This window comes from Aythya ferina, assembly GCF_964211825.1.
Source record: "Aythya ferina genome assembly, chromosome: Z".
NCBI lineage: Eukaryota > Metazoa > Chordata > Aves > Anseriformes > Anatidae > Aythya > Aythya ferina.
Window position 1 is genome coordinate 52,508,629 of NC_140299.1, and position 17,321 is coordinate 52,525,949.

Here is a 17,321-nt window from a genome sequence, read left to right on the forward strand (position 1 = left end):
AGGGGACGGAGCTGGGGCAGGGGGGGCCGTGCAGGGCCGTGCTGTACCGAGCTGTACCGAGCTGTACCGTGCCGTGCCGAGCCGTGCCGGGGCAGCGGGGGTCGCGGGGCCCCGCGGGAGCGGCTCTGCCCCCCCGCCGCCCGTCCCCGGCCGGCAGCATCGGCCCCGCCCCGCGGCGTGCGCCAATGGGCGTGGGGCCTCATTTGCATATTTGCATATTGGCGGGGACATAAGGGGCCGGGAGGGAGCGGCGCCGGCAGAGGGGGGCGGTTGTGCCTGCGGGTGCTGCGGGCGTCTCCCCAAGTGACCCATCAACACTTCGTCCTTTTAGTTTTTTTTCTTTCTTTTTTTTTTTTTTTTTTTATTTTCATTTTTTTTTTTAAACCCCCAAACTTAACTCTTCTTCCTATTCGTCCGGTTGTTTTTGTTTTGCTCCCCCGCCGCAAGAAACTTTTCCGCCGCGGCAGCGCGCACGCAGAGAGGAGAGATGGGGAGGAAGGCGCTGCTGGCCGCGCTCTGCCTCTGCCTGCCATGGGCCACGGCTGTCGGCGATGACCACGGTAAGTCCCGACCGGTCCCGACATGGGGAGGGGGCACGGGGCGGGTGAGCCTTGGACCGAGCCCGGACCGTGGACGGGGCGGGGTGGGGAAGCCGCGGGGCATGCCCGCTGCCATGGGGAGGGGGCTGCGGGGGGCATTGCTGCTGCACGGGGGGAAATGGGGCTGGAGAGGGCTGCTGGAGGACTTGCGTCCTCCTGGGACAGATCTGGATACGGTTCCCTTGCCCGGAGCTCAGCAGGGTCTCAGCTCAGGGATGGCATGGCCTGCGGAGGTTTGGGATGTGCTTGTGTTTTTTCCCCCAGGAGCGAGGTGTCTCCTAAGAATCCCTTTCTGGAGGCAGGTTGGCACTGCCGTAGCATCATGGTAGGGTCCTTAGCTCCGTGCAGGAACAGGACCCTCTGTTCTGAGGGCATTCACCTGTCCCGTGGGAGTCCTGCATCCCAGCTGGATGCAGGTCTTGGTCCATTTCACCTAAGGCAAGGCAAAATTTCATCACTGTCAAAATAACGCATTTGGGCTGAAGTTAATGTAACAGAATCTATTAGGAAAAATGTTAACAGAGGAGTGTACCCCCACAGTGTCTATATATACACACAGAATTGTACTTACACCACACCTATTGTACTTACATTTGTGCGTGGGCACTCTCCAGGGTAGGGAAAGTAGGACACGTGCGCGTGTTGACTGCTCAATGTTCCCTAGTGCTCCTGTTTCAGCCACAACATGATCGCAGCTTTGACAAGCAAAGAGACTGGTTTTAATAGACCACTACTCTAAACTTTTTAGTGGTGCCCTGTCATGGCATTACTTTTCAGACATTGCGTGAGAGTTTAGCGTATCCTTTAAAAGTCTATATCCTTACAAGAAAATGTTGATGAATCTCCTGCAGCTGCTAGGTGAAGCTAAAATGTATAATGACACTTTATTTTTTTATTTTTTATTTATTTTTTATTTTTTTTTTCCCTACTGCAGATGCCTTTGTTGTTTCCTTTGTGTGTAAGGAAGCTGGAGGGAAGCATTCAAAACTAAGAGCATGGGATGCTAGAGCACAGCCAGAGGAATGTATTCTCATTTCGAATCCAATTTTGTGCCATCACAGACAATCAAAAGCAGTTTCCATCACAGTACCCAAATTTCATACAGTAAAATAACTATCTGCCCAGAGAGAGCTTTCATCCTTCTAGGAATTGATTTGCCTTAGACTTACTGATTGCATTATTTCTCCATAGGAACAGGTTATATGTAAACAGGTTGTGCGATCATCCTAAAATTATCCAAGTCTTGAGCCTTGCACTATTTCTTCCACACCACAGATGTTTTGGAGCCATGGAAAATACATGATCCATCCCTCCGGGAATCCTGAGTATTTAATAAACAACATAGAAAAAGATATTGTAGGTGAAGATAACATTGGTGTTCCAGGAAAAGATAATACACTACTAGGAATGCATGCTGATCTCTATTTTTACCAGTGTAAATCCAGAGTCAGGGGTTACACCAGATTTACACCACTGTGTGATGTGACCTGCTGATGTTTGCTGTGGCTGTGTTTGGGACAGACCTGCCAGAGCAACTGTGGTATGGCCTTTCCAGGAACAATGCCTTTCTGGGGAGGCTGCTGGGCATCCCAGATGTGCTGTAGAATAGCATGGGCACTGGCATTCCTAAGAAAGTCTGCTGGGACCTCTTCTGTGCAGGAAGCACTTGCATGGTGTGGCTTTCTCATGCACCCTTTCCTTCGCATTACTGTAAAGTTTGGCGGTGATTGCATTTTATTGTCTTGGGCTGATTGCAGAGGGACTAATGGATGGCAAGATCTCTGCTGCTGGATTGAGTTACAGGCCTGCCAGCTGCAGCTGACTAAGCACCTCTTTGACAGGGAGTGCCTCGGAGAGGGGCGAGCACCCATGTGCACAGCGTGGGAACCTTGGTGTGCCCTCACCCTGCCAGCTGCAGGGCTTGAGCAGGACAGGGCCATGCTCAGCATCTGCTCTCTGGCCAAGCTGGGCTTCAGAGGTGTTGCTCTTCTCATTGAGAAGTGAGGGAGGACTTAACCTCAGGGCTCTGCCATGAGGAAACTCACAGAATGGGAGATGGAATTTCTTTCACAGCAAAGTTAAACAGTAACCTGATTTACGGGGTAGGTTTTGTCAGATTGCAACACGCAGTAGTCTGCTTTCAGTTTATAGTGTAGCTACAATTAAACAATCATACTTGGTGAAGTAGCACAGCTGACCGTCAGTGTGCTTCAGAGCGCTTTTAGGGACTCAGTGTTACTGATGGGTGCCATAGCCTGATGCTGGTAATCAGGTGGAGGATGAGTTGTTCCAGTTAACTCCAGCAGGTTGTGTAAATGTTTGATGTTGTGTGCAGATGTTTGCCTCTGTGTGTGTGCGTGGACTTAAGTTTACTCAGGCTAGCAGTACAACTTCTAGTGATCTTTGCACCCAGCTAGTAGTATTCCCACTTCTGTGTACATAACACCAGGAAACTGTTGTTTACCAAAGATTCCTGTTTAAACTGTAGTTCAGAAGCACTGATTCTTGCACGTGTATTGTTACCGTATTTTGCATCCTGCATCTGATGCTGGCAGTTTATTTTATGATTCACATTCCAGATGCTGATATATCTTCAAACTCACGTTTTCCACCCAGCTGACCACTGGTACTTTCCTTCATCCAAAACAGTTGACAGGTTGCTGTAGGCTTCTCTAGGCTTCTCACGAAGGAAATTTGAGGATGAATTCTCTTGATTAGTGTGTAACTGTGCATTTATATTGAGTCAGAATGCTTAAAGTCAGTGTGATGCTTTCAAAATTGTTAGCAGTAATGGACTGAATGGAATTTCACAAATTGCAAATCCAAGTCAGTGTAACGAGGTTTAAAGAGGAAAATGAAATTACTGACTCTTTCTAGTTACTAGGCATTTTTCTGCACTTTATCCAAGTTCTAGGATATCCTCTATACCTTGGTGCACATGGCAGCTTTTTCAGGAGATGAAAACTGAGACTATATTAGTGAAAGTTTCAGAAAGGCAGCAGAAATTTTGTGGAACATGATAAAATGGAGTTTGGCAGTGCAGCCTGTAGGCTGTGAGAAGAGACAGCTCCAGTCTGAAATTGATGGCTTAATTCTACTCCCTTTTCCAGTTCTCTAAATAGGTAAATATCCCTTTCCGGGCACTGCCGTGTGCTTACAGTTTAAGAAGGTGACCTATGCAGCTTTATTTTGTAATGGGGACTTATATTTACCATGGGGTACCTGGAAGTTCTTGCAACACAGAGAACATGCCTTTATACCTCTGCTTCCCTAAACCTGGGAAAGTGTGATTTTTAGCAAAAACATGGATTTTTTTTTTTTTTTCTACAAGTTTAAACCTTCAGACCTGTTTATCTTCAAGGTCTTATTTAGAAATATAATTGCAGTCTTATCCCAAAAACTACTTCAATGTTGCAGGGTGCACATAAACTTCTTTATCTGATTTATATCCATCTACATTATATAAAGCTTGTGGCAACTTCAGTTAAATTCCTATCCACCTTCCAGAAACATGCTGAAGGCTCCCCATTTCTGGGTTTGCCCTGGTTTGACTAACCCAAGTTGAAACACACCATTAACTTGCAGGTATTGTGTGCGCATTGACCTTCTTTGCATTTCTCTGGCATCGTGTCAGACTGTAGGAATGAAACCCACTGTCACAATGTCTGACCAGCTCAGATCGAACATGATTCAAGGAGACTTCTCACTTTACACATATGAGGAAAAGGTCTGTGACAAGTATATGTATAACAAGGTTTAGTTCTCAGTCACTTTTTTTTTTTTTTCAATTTTAATGAGACAAAGATACTTTGATGTACAAAAGTCAAAGTGGCAAAAACTTGCTTTCTGAAGCAACCTGCTCAGTAGCTGCAGTTCTAAATCATGTTATGTATTGAGGTCAGTATGTGAAATTAGTTTTTATATATGCTGTTATATACCCCAGTATTTTTTTCTGAAATTTAGTGTGCAGAAGGTGAGAGACGAGGTGGTGCTGCAACATGTGTGGAGCACAAGACGAGGTACAAATTGATCTTGTGCTGTGACCCAGACAGAATTTGCAAAGCCAAACTCAGGCAGCTCTTGAGGATAGCTTCTGATTAGCATGTCATTAAGCAGTCAGCAACAAATGCCACCACACACACACTTCCCTCATGCAGAGGGTATCTTGCTCCTGGGAAATGAACGCGTGTGGACATTAGACACCAAGAAGTTTTTTTTTTGAGCATGAAGGATGCTAATGATAATTTCTGACTCTAATACCTCACACAACATAGCTTAATGAGCAGAGTGGCCTTCTGCTATTTCCCTAACCCATGGGTTTTGCAGCTGGTGCTTTGCTGGGGGTGATGTGGCTCTTATACCCTAAATGCCACCCAGAGATTTTGTGGCTGAAACACTAATATTTGTCAAGCTTTTTTTACCTCTCCACTGGCAGATGCCCCTGTACTGTAAACTCTCCTCAGGAGTGAGGTACATGTGGGACTGCAAATTTGGTTTCTGAAAAGCTTATTTCCAAAAGAGTCACAGTAAGTGCAAATTCTAGCATGTGTTTGTAATTGAGAACACAACAGAAGGCAGGATTTCAATTTAATTTAGATTTTGGTTGATTATCAGATAGGTTTGATTCAGAAGGGAAATGATTTCTAAATATGAAAGGAAGCACTATTAACTAGTGAGCAGGTGGACTATTCTTGTTCGCCTTCCTGTGTGGAACAAGAATACACATAATTGAAAGTCCTTGCATTGTGTGCCCTAGACTTGAAAGCTGTTCTTGGTTCTTTCCAAGTTTTACTGATTCACTGCTGAGTGAGAAGTTATAGTTGATATTTAACCAGTCAGATTTTAGGTATCTTCTTTTTCTGGCTAAAAATAAAAAGAATGAGATTAAAGGTTTGTTTCAGAGAGGGGTTTTGCACTCTCTTGGTTGTGAGAATGTGAGAAGTTTTGAATGTGCAAGAAATACTAGAGGGGGTAACTTCTGAGAAAACTTGCATTTGGTTAGTTTGGTAGCTTTTGTTCATTTTCAGCAGATAAAGTTTTATATTCAGTGTTATGTGAATCCTTCTGCTTGTTTGGGGAAGGATGCACAGGAAAAACACCTGTTCTTGATGGGGAAGGGGACAGGAAGGGGGCTTGCAGTGTAATTAGCCTGGATTAGCTGGCCAGGCAAGTGCAGCCAAGGTCAAGTACAGCCAAGGATGAGGCTTGAATGGGGAGACCAGAAAAACAAATTTTAGAAACAGTGAATGATTTTTGCTTCTATATAATGCAGCACGACTTTATGGAGACATATATATATATGTATATATATATACGCCAGGTATAGAAGACTTACGCAGGGGGCAAAAGAAGGGTGCTGCATAACTGTTGTGCCTAGCATGAGGACCTGACTGCAGCCCTGTGCGTTCCCTGTGGTGGCTTGGAGCCATTTATTAATGTGTGTGTAGGAGTCTGTGAAAGCTTGGTGCTCACGATGCCAGGAAACACAGCACTGAGCAGGATGGAGTTGGCCTGAGTTCAGCTGCGCTTGGAAAACAGGCAGTCAATATTTGCTAAAAGCAAGTTGACAAAATACGACCTGGTTTCAGGAAAGCATTGGCGTTTAGGTCCATGGTTAATTACAGGATCTGTTGGATATAGAGGTGTTTAAGTGTTGAATCAGACCTAGGAGGATGAGGCATTTAAGTTTCCTCCTAGACAAAGGAAGAAGTGGACATGAAGATTAAAGTAGCTTCTCTGCCGTGACAGGAACAAAAGGAAAACTTATGTTTTGAATCTAGAAGCTGGAGGGAGTTCTGAGATGTGATCCTTCCAGGCCATCACATGCTTTCTGACTACCAGTACATGATTTATCTATTTATTTTTCTTCCTTCAAATGGGTTCAAAATAACTTCAGGCAGAGGAAGACTTTTTTTCTCAAATGTTGTTTATTAGATGATGTGGAAAAAAAAAATACTGCCTTCAAAATGCAGGCTGCTGCTTTGCTGGCTTGGTTTACTTAGTGGGTATCTGATATTTTCACCTACTGTTTTTCTCTGGTGGTAAAAAATAAAATGCCCACATTCTTATAAAACTTGGACTTTACGGCTCATATTTTGAATGGACTGTGGTTACTGTGTCCTAAGAAGAGCCTTGATAAACAAGTAACATGTTTATGATGAAGTGGAAGATGTACCTCCAAAATATGTAGTATTATAGGAATTTGCTTTTCTGCATGTACCATGACTCCTAAAAGTGGCTCATACCTGCCTGACAGATAGTCAGATTCTCACTGTTTTAGCAGTATCATGGAGGGGGTTTCATGAACCTTTGGTTTCCCTCTCCCATACTCACTGAGGGAAATGAAAAGTGCGCTCCATTTCTTGTCTGTTCTTGACCTCTCTCCAACATCATAACTGATAACTTCTGAACTGTTTGCCCTAATACTGCTAAAAGGCAGCTCTGTTTTCTGTGATCTTGCATAGCAGAAGCTGAGATGAATTTTGAGGGAATTGAGAGCAAGTTTTCCTTACGGACGCCTGCAGAGCCCGATGAGGATGTCTGCTACCTGGTTCCTGGGCAGGTGGACAGCCTGGCACAGTGCAACTTCAACCACACCAGTAAAACCTTTGTGGTCATCCATGGATGGACGGTAAGATGAGAAGGGTGGCATGTCCCCTTTGGTTGCACTCATGATGGATAGGGCTAAATGCTTCAGCTGAGGGATCTTTGTGCTACAGATGATATTAAAACCTTTTTTTTTTTTTTTTTTTTTTTTTTTTAAACCACAATGAAACAGGTGACAGGCATGTATGAAAGTTGGGTCCCAAAGCTGGTCGATGCTCTGTACAAGAGGGAACCTGATTCAAACGTCATTGTGGTGGACTGGCTAGTTCGAGCTCAGCAGCACTACCCAGTGTCTGCTGCATACACTAAGCTGGTGGGAAAGGATGTCGCTATGTTTATTGACTGGATGGAGGTAAGTCACATATCTCACATATTTAATCTCCTGGGTCCACAGGGTATTTCTGAAGGCTCTGTGAAAGATAAGCTATGAAAGACGGGTTCCTATATATTATACAGCAGCCACATTTTAGCAACTAGTTGGAAGTCTGCCTTGCCTTTGGAATTTATTTAGGGGATCCAGAAACTGGGGCAGAAGATGGCTGAAAATCTATGGTACACAAAATGTGTTCTGTCCCTAATCCTTTATTTCCCTCTACTTTGGTTTTTGCATTAAGCAAAAAACTCAATTAACTGAAGCAAGCTTCTATGGAGCAAGGTTATACTGATTACATTTGGGATTTTTTTTATTTTTTTTTCTGTTATTCATAGCTCAAACAAATTCTGCTTTTTATAAAATAATTTCCCTTGTGTCATCTGATTGTCGTCCCACTTAACATCAGATTTTAAATGAAGCTCTCTTCTCCAGGAGAAATTCAATTACCCACTCAACAATGTCCACTTGCTGGGGTACAGTCTGGGTGCTCACGCTGCTGGGATTGCTGGGAGCCTGACCAAGAAGAAGGTGAACAGAATTACTGGTAAGAAAACATGTAGTTTTAGAGAGTGGAGAGTCCTGTCTCCTTCATACTGAAATATTACTTTCCTCTGGAGAATCACCAGAATAATTGTTGCTTGCTGGCTGTATTTAGGCTGTGTTCATTCTACATTAAATCAGTGGTTCTGGTATTTATATAGTAGAACTGGAAAAGGTTCAGAAAAAATCAATCAAGGTGGTGAGTGAGAAGCCTCAGTATTTTTCTGCACAAGAGATGAGTAAGTAGGCAGGGATTTATCAGCCTTGAAGAGATTGGTTAGGGGGAATGGGATTGTAAATGGCCAAATCTATGGCCTGGGGAAGGTCTCTGCATCTCTTGCAGCACAACAGCTGCAGGGAGTTGTCTCCATCTCGGTGGACATCCCTTGCAGCTGCTGGGAGCATTTCCAAGAGGAGTGGGAGGTGGATCCTCCTGCCATGGGTGTAGTACCTGCAGAGAGAGCTCTTTGCCATTGCATGCTTTGGATTCAAGAAGTCTGTACGGGTTCAAGGGGAGGCTGGAGTGAAGAAATCCACTGTGCATTACTAAAAATTAAATCAAAACAGGTTCAAGTAATTTTCTACGCTTAAAGTAATACTTGGACAGTTATGGGAAGAGGAAAGGAATACACATTTGCTCCTATGCATACTTAGATGACTGCTTAGGGTGATATTTTCCAGGAGGCTGAATAGTGTGCTGGACAAGGTGGTGCACTGTAGCACGACCATTTGGTCTGGTTTACAGCCCAGCACCTGGAGGGCTGAGCTCTGCTTTGCCCCAGCACTGATCTCAATGACAAAGGAAATGCCAACATCAGCAAATGAGGCTAAGAAAATCACTCATCTGTGGTATCTTTGGTGCTGAGAGAGCTTGGGAGCCTCATTCAACCTGCAGCCTGGCTCCCTTCCTCCTGGAGCTGTTTGTGCATGCTTTGTGAACAGGAGTTCCTGCTCCCTGGCAGAATCATTCTGGCTGTTTGTGGTGTCAATGTTGCTGCAGCTTGACAGTTTACTGTAATAACCCTTCTCCCCTTAGGCATGCAGACTGCAATGCTCTTATTTATGTTTCCACTTGTTTCCCTAGTAAAGAGTTAGCAGCAAGACATTTTCCACACTTCAAACACTTCAAATAGAACTTTTACAATTCTTCTGTTCCTTGACAAGAGGGGAAACATTGAGAAAATATTTACAACTTGTTTCTCCCATCCACTGGAAACACTACAGCTGTGGGGAAGTTATCTGTGCTTCTTTACATACATTTACATACACCTTATTTGTCAGATAGTGTCAGCATGTCAAAGTGGTGTATTTGCTTCTCCTGCATGCATGAATGTTACTTAAATGATGCTACTTTAATGTCTGTAGTAATGCCATATGCAATACTCCAGCCCAGTGTGGCACCAGAGCTTGGCATGTGCATCACTGTTAGTGTTTTGGCAGACAACAATCTCAGTTATTCTTTGTGGTTTGCACCATAAAGGGCTGGATCCTGCTGGTCCCACCTTTGAGTACGCTGATGCCCTCACGCGCCTCTCCCCGGATGATGCTGACTTTGTGGATGTCCTACACACCTACACCCGCGGCTCTCCAGATCGCAGCATTGGGATTCAGAAACCCGTTGGACACATCGATATTTACCCTAACGGGGGAGGCTTCCAGCCGGGCTGCAACTTGGGAGAAGCTCTGCGTCTGATTGCTGAAAAAGGCCTTGCAGGTGAGGATGCTCTGAAAATAAACAGTGTCATATCCAAATGAAGATCATCTGAAGTGGAGTTCTGGATACAGGAATTTGTACTTCAGGTTCTTTTAATATTGTCCCTTGAAAACCCAGCTATGGCTTAGTGGGTTTTATATCAATTTGTATGTGTGTAAACATATTTCATATGTCTTTTTCTTTGAAGATGTGGATCAGCTGGTGAAATGCTCTCATGAACGATCCATCCACCTCTTCATCGACTCCCTCCTCTACGAAGAAAAGCCCAGCATGGCCTACCGCTGCAACACGAAGGAGGCCTTTGAGAAGGGGCTCTGCCTCAGCTGCCGCAAGAACCGCTGCAACAACTTGGGTTACAAGGTCAACAGAGTGAGAACAAAGAGAAACACCAAAATGTACCTGAAGACCCGTGCTCAGATGCCCTACAAAGGTAGGTTTTGCTGGCTTACTGGTGAGCAAGGCTGGTAGTGTTCTGCTCAGCTGTGCATCGGGGTGGGCACACACTGCAGATGATATTGCTGTGTGACCCTGTAGGCAAGGCTGCATGCATTTGGGTTGCCCACAAGCTGCAGTGCAGGGTCAGAGCATCAATGTAATTTTATTCATGGTGTGGTGGGTAGAATACAAAAAAAGAGGGTGTTTCGAAATAAACTCCGAAGTGACAAAATGAAAAGAGTACTTACTGTGCAGCCCAGACAATAACTCCACCTGGAACAACTGAATCTTCAGATTTTTTAAGTATTTTTTTCAACTAGTTGAATTTTTCCTGCTGCTGGGAAAATAATCAGCAGAGCTCAGCTTGATGAGTAACTTGCTTAAAGTTGTGAAGCCATCAGATTCGTGCCTTTCATACTGCTTTTGCCACAGGAGCACCACACCCCATGTTAAAATCTCACAGCAGTTCTTGATTTCCACTGCCACAGTGGTAGGTCTGAAAAGGACAATGCCAGAAAGAACTGGATAGTTTTCAGCTAGGAAAATAATTGTAAAGTTGGATTTTATTTTTTTCTTCTTCTTTTTTTTTTCCTCCGTACTTTTGACTGTGCCACATGGTATATTGATTGCTGTGTGCATTGTGTGTTGGACTAGCAATCAGGGGGCATGTTTCTGCAGTGTTAGAACAGATGCAAGAACAGTGTTTTGTCGGCATTAGGCACTTAATCTTTGGTGTTAGGGGACTGAAATAAACAGTCCTGTATGAGGAGGGCACAATCCTTGTCTCATGTCGAGGGTTGCAAGTTATGCACACTTAAAACAGGTTTGAAGGCAATACTACAGATACTGTACTTATTATGTTGTCAGAAAGGACTGCAAAGCCTTTTATTATTATTTTTTTTTTTTGAAATTGTGATACCCTTGCATCCTAATTGTTACCTCCTCACAAAAATAGTTCCCTGGATACCCACAGAGCTCATCTGTTTAGTGATGCTGTTGTATTCCATCCTAGGAATTGTGCAGGGTTTTTTGAGTATTTGTCACCAGCAGTCTCTTTGGAGCTTGAGGGATTTTTAATAACAGACTTTTCTTTTGTGTTCTTCTAGTCTTCCATTACCAGGTCAAGATCCATTTCTTTGGAAAGACAAATATGACCAAGACCAACCAGCCATTCCTGATCTCTCTGTATGGCACTTTAGATGAGAGTGAGAACATTGCTTTCACATTGTGAGTAGCTACAGAAAGAATTGCAATGCACTGTTGAGTCTAGCCTAAATCTGTTAAAGCCCCAGCTGAAAAACTTGGGGTTCTAACTCCAGCTACAGAAATCTGTGTTACAGGGTCTCAGAATTTTTTCTTGTCCTTGATCAAGGGGATGCATCATTCATCCATTGCTAAAGCTAATGATCTAGGATGTATAGAAGACATTCTTCATATCAGATCTGAAACATGGAAATGGTCTGACCTATGGCCCAACTAAGAAGAATTTTTGTGTTGTGAATGTGTCATCATTCCCCCCCCAAAACCCTTTTTGCCATATTCCAGCTGAACATGGCAAACCTGAATGTGACCTGGTGTAAACAGCCAGATGGGGCTGACGGCCTCAGCATAGAAGCTGAGGGAGACATGTTTCCCAAGCTCTGGAAAGGAGCATAAATCTCTTCTTACACACCCTTAACATAGGCTGGAAGGGAATGAGGCTGGAAGCACCAAGGTGTGTTTCCTACTCCAAGGAAACGCTGTACACAAACTGTTCCTGGCTGGTGCTTGTCTAACAGCTCCCTGAGAGCCACCAGCAATGGAGAAGACACCTATCTCTCCCAGGCTTTTTACTAGCTTGCTACAGAAGGGTTTTTTTATTTGTTAATTTTTTCCCCTCTTGTTCTATCCATCAGAACTATGGATGACAGTTTGCTTTCTCCCTCTTTGAAGTACATTAAATCTTGATTCTGTTTCCCCTTCTTTCTTTAGTTTTCTGTCCTTTAAGTTAGAAAGCCCCTATCCCTCTAATCTTTCCACAGTTCATTAAAAATCATAAAAAGACAGATTAGTCTTTTTGGCTCTTAAGACATTCCCAATAGATTTTTTTTTTTTTTCTCTCCTGCAGGCCTGAAGTCTCCTCAAACAAGACCTTCTCTTTCCTGATTTACACAGAAGTGGACATTGGTGACCTGCTTATGCTAAAGCTGCAGTGGGAAAAAGACAGCTTCTTCAGCTGGTCAGACTGGTGGACTCCTTTTACATTCAGCATCCAGAGAGTCAGAGTGAAGTCAGGCGAAACTCAGAAAAAGTAACTTGTTTTCATTGTCATGAAGTATCCTAGTTTTAATTGCCAGTGTTACCCTACTCATGGCATCTCACAGGGTGGGACAACACATGGAAAGCAGTTGTAAATGAGTGCTACGCTGATAGTCAGAGCTCCAATAGCACCAAACCTGCATTTATTTCAGCCATATTCAGCTGTTTGCCTCCACTGGGATCAGCAATCTGTAATTTCACTCCCACGGAATTCATTTGCATCCCACTGTCTCATTTGCCTCAGGTTGGTTACAATATGCAAGAGAGGATCTCAAAGAGCAGCTCGGATTGTATTTGCAATTTCTTCTTTCTCTTGCTGGACACATGCATGGGTTTTCATGCAAAGAGCCTGCTTAGAAGTAGATTTTCAGAAACCTTTCAAAAAAATGCATTCTCACAGGAAATGATTGCTTCGTTAAGCTGGATTTTCTGGGAAGTAGGACGTATCTTAATGGTGGGTGGGAAATGAAACACATGAATGCTGCAGATGTTGCTAATACATGAATGCTAAAACAGCACTTAATCTGAGCAGTTTTGCTCTACCTTGAATCTTTTGAAGTATTTAGATTCATTAGACAAGAGATCTGTTAGCAGAAAACGGGTCGGGAACAGAGAATGTGCACGTCCTATGTACAGTGTTGTGAATAGTATGTTCCTCCTTTAAATAAACAAGGCAGTCACTTTATCAAAAAACAGTTATCAGAGCTGAGCAAATATAGGGGTTGGGAAAGTACTGATAAATAGAAAAGCAACCACTCAGGTTTGCTGGAATTGGCAACCTACTCTGTTTGCAAATATTCAAGGGAGCAAGGCTTTCTTCCAAGATCATTAACCTAAAGGAAAAGTCACACGACTAGTGTAAATAAAGATCCAAGAGACTTCAAGGTAGAGCCTCTGCTCTCTTAGCCACAATAGGATTTTATGCAAAAGGCTAACAAAAGTCTGAGGTCCATACATCCTGAGTTTACCAGTTTTTCTTACACAGTGGTTCTTTTCTTACGGAATTTATTTTTATTTTTAAATAATTTTCTGCCAGTGATTTTTCCAGGCTGGTACAGCAGTAGTGCCCCACATGGCAGAGCATGAACACTGCTTCCCAGCATCCTGTTCCTGCAGTTAAAAGATGATGTCTGGCTCAGTCATCTAAGCGTCCAACATCTATTCCACAGGGTGGTGTTTTGTTCTCGAGATGGCACCTCACGTCTTGGTAAAGGAGAAGAGGCAGCAATATTTGTGAAATGCCTGGAGCAGCCTGTCAACAGGAAAAGGGGAGGGTAAGAGCAAACACCATTGTCTTAAGGTTGTGGAAACATGATTGGGTTTCATAAAACTGAGATTTGGTTGATTTTGCACTGATAGTCTAAACATTGCAGAAGCAACACAACTCAGTCTAATTTGAGGTTTGCTTGTAGTAGCTTTGGTAGCTTAAAAGCCCCAGAGCTGGTTCTCTGCTAACCATCTCCTTGTGTGGTTGTTACCACACCTGCAAAGCAAGTACAAGTCCCTCTCACACTGTGGTAGCAGTCAAGTGTAAATGATACTGTTAAGGAGGGTATATAACAAACCCTCTGTTTTTAGAGGGCACTAACACAGAGAAGAGCTTTCCTCTATCCGAAGAATTTCTACGTTCACCCTTAATGCAAGGACATCCAAGCACCTGTGCTGAGTCAGTCCAGAGCCCTTCCTTAAGGCTGAACCTGGGTCTGGAGGCTGGTACAGACGGAAACAGGGCGGGCACATGGAGGTGCTCTCCCTGGCACACTGCTTTCCTCTGGATTAGTGACTTCCTGAGATTTGCACCTCAAATTTGCATCAAGATTACATCTGAGTGTTTAATGTATTTTTTTTTTTTTTTTTTCTGATTAGTAACTTTTCTGACCCAGAGTAAACTTTAAATGTGGGGCCAATTTTATTTGGACTTTATCCACTAAAGTTTGAGCTGGAGAAGTGGTTATATTTATTTTAGTGCAGTTGCTATCAGTGAAAGGTCTCGTGGGGATACTTGTAGACTTAGATCTTTTTTTTTTTTTCTGCATAAAAAGGCACATGTGATGACCTTCACTCCAGGGCAATGACCTGGCGAGGCCTTGGGAACTGTGTGTGTGTGTGTGTGTGCATGTTTGTCTGACACACCTGTAAAATTCAGTGGCAGCCAGGAACAGCCCAACTGCATAACTTATTTTCCTGTTAAGTATTGTTTTTGGATAATAAGTCTCAAAACAAGACAAAAATTGAACAAGTGTCTTATGTCTTTCTCTTCACCTTGTCTGTATTTTTTTTTTCTTCCCACAGAGCCAAGAAAGCCTCTAAAGAAAATTCTGCACATGAATCTGCTTAAAAGTGACAAGAATTAAGATTTTCCACACTGGGGAGGAGGAGAGTCTGTTCATCCCAACGAACTGGATGTTCAGAACAAAATATATAGAAATATTTATCTGCCACTGGCTTTTTTGCCTGCTATTCCTAGCTACTTAGGAGTCTTCTTGTAAGGAAGTCTCAGCATACAAAGTTACTAACCATAAAGATACATTATAAAATAGTTGTTTAAAACAAAGAAACCCCCGCAACAAATTGCCAAAGGCTTGAGTGTTAGGAAGGAATAAGTGATTTTTGCTTAATCATGGTGCCTTGTGACAAAGTTTCTCGACATCAATTCCTCTATAGCAGTTTTGTAGTATTTATTGAAAAGAAGCAGAGCCCTGTACCTGGCTTCTTTTTGGAGTCTTCTGGAACTGGACTTTTATTTCCTCCTTGCTTGGCTATCTGAATTTTCAGACAGTTCAGTGGCTAGAGTTCATTGTCTTCTGGAGTGTGTTTAGCAAATAAGTAGGCTTCCCATGTGAAAAAATACCTTTGCTGCGTGTAAAGCTGTATCCGAAAGATGTCAGGGACTGACTCAATATGGGGATGAATTTTCTAGTTTGTGGTTATGAATGTGCTTTACTGGGGGTAAATGCCAGTGCTGCTTAGCAATACTTATGATCTGTTAAACTATATACTTCTATGCAGCATATCCTGGAATAAATAGCAGTTGTAGGAGAAGACAGCAATACCAGTGTCCTATGCAGACATTCAGCTTTGCATTTGTGCTTTCATCCCCTGAAAATGGAGCCATCAAACCTCCAACACTGTGCTGAGTGAGGAACGGCAACGGAACTGAGCTACCAGAAACCGCAGGAAATGGACTTTTTTACCACTTGCTTGCATCCCTGATGCTAAAACTAAGAGATTCAGTGCTATTTGATGCTGAATGTCATCCATGCAGCTGTGTGACAGCTGTATCTGGTCTTCAGTGCAACTAAATCCACAGGTGACCAGCATACTCCTGCTTCCCTGTACTGGAACTGTGACTTCCAGTGACAGCCTTCGTTTGTTGCTTGGCTGTGATGTGATGCCAGATACTAGGAGTTGCTTGCTTTTCCACCTTGAGGTGGAATTCAGCAGGGAGCAAGAGCTGTGACATTTAAAAAGAGCCTGACTTTGTGATGCACAAAAATGAATGGTCTGAGAAACACTTGAATTAGACATGCTGTGAGTTGCCAAAAATAGATATATTGAAGGCTTTTTGCTTTCCCTTTCTTGAAGCAATGTGTAATTTTTCTAGTGCTTGAGGAAAATTCAATAGCCTTCATTTAGCTTTCTAGAGGATAAACAAAATACTGGGGAGGTAGAAGGGCTTCAAGGTAAACATTTGGAGAAGTGTAATGTGAGCTATTGATGCTGGTCTTCATAGTCTTTTCCCACATGTGCAAGACAAAGTGTGGAGGTGGTAATTCTCTAAGACCATCCTATCTTTGAAGCAAAACCAACATAAATGCATTTACGTGCAGTTTCTTTTTTTTTTTTTTTTTTTCCTAGCCATCGCTGCTAGTATATATGGGGATAAAAGTCTTGAACAGTGCAATATGTTGGAATATTAATAACTCCAAAATTGCTTACATTTGGTTTCCTCACTACAGATAGGATGAGTCATTGAGGGTGGGGCTGAGTATTGAGCCACAGCATTTGAGACCTCTAAAAATAAATACGATTCTATATTCCCTATAGACTTCACATTTTGTTGCAATCTTCTCTTTAGAGTTAAAGTTCTCTGGAAATAAAATGTGTGTAAACAGGTGTGCTCTTAATCCAATATCTAACTCAAACACATACAGAACTTGGATACAAAATAGTGGGGGTTCTTTTACGTGGGGACACATGATTTAGCTTTGAATGTTATTTATTAGCTGTAAATACCATATTTATGTGTTTAAAGGTAGTTTGTATATATTGCTTAAGTTGCTGAGAGTCTTTACATTTATACAGTTGTGTGGTATTAATCCTGTATATAGCTTTCAGAGAGATTTTTATCAACAAACCACTTACACTGCATTATTTCCAGTGTGGTTAATAAGTTTTTTTAAAAAAAACTCCTCAGTTTTGTACAGAATGGAAACCTATGGTTTTAATAAAACTCTCAAACTGATGCCAAAGTCACTAGTTTCATTTTGATGAAACAATCTGCTGTATATGTCTTATGTGAAGTCCACAGCCTTTTACTTGGATTCTGAGATAAGAAGATGGGGTAAGAATTTTTTATTATTTTAAATGTAAGTTGTAATCTTTTTTTTTTTGTTTGTTTTCATTTTATGATCTTCTGGGAAATGTGAAAATCACAAATCCAGATACTAAATCTCTATTTGCCTGTGAGTATCTCAATCAAAAGTGAAAAGTGAGGCAGCTAGTCAGCTGCCATTTGTGGTTTCCAAGTTTCAAG

At 42.7% G+C, this 17,321-nt stretch overlaps 1 protein-coding gene across 2 annotated transcripts; it reads left to right on the forward strand.

Moving 5' to 3' along the window:
* Positions 1–258: 258 nt before the first annotated feature.
* On the forward strand, positions 259–17,037 carry LPL (lipoprotein lipase). 2 transcript variants are annotated; one of them, XM_084503877.1, is made up of 10 exons: positions 259–560; positions 7,064–7,230; positions 7,378–7,557; positions 8,011–8,122; positions 9,599–9,832; positions 10,020–10,262; positions 11,374–11,494; positions 12,375–12,557; positions 13,735–13,839; positions 14,858–17,037. In XM_084503877.1, exons 1-10 carry the CDS (start codon positions 488–490, stop codon positions 14,901–14,903), a joined length of 1,464 nt encoding a protein of 487 aa, XP_084360003.1. In that variant the 5' UTR covers positions 259–487; the 3' UTR covers positions 14,904–17,037. The 2 variants fall into 2 exon arrangements, with proteins under 2 accessions (XP_084360003.1, XP_084360004.1); XM_084503878.1 differs by having other exon boundaries at positions 7,067–7,230.
* The last annotated feature ends 284 nt before the right edge of the window (positions 17,038–17,321 follow it).

Excerpts from the sequence above, each read along its gene's own strand:
- LPL (XM_084503877.1), top strand. The coding sequence starts at position 488 with ATGGGGAGGAAGGCGCTGCTGGCCGCGCTCTGCCTCTGCCTGCCATGG. Across the intron at positions 10,263-11,373 it reads TGCTCAGATGCCCTACAAAG|TCTTCCATTACCAGGTCAAG; the intron begins GTAGGTTTTGCT and ends GTGTTCTTCTAG. Across the intron at positions 12,558-13,734 it reads TCAGGCGAAACTCAGAAAAA|GGTGGTGTTTTGTTCTCGAG; the intron begins GTAACTTGTTTT and ends TCTATTCCACAG.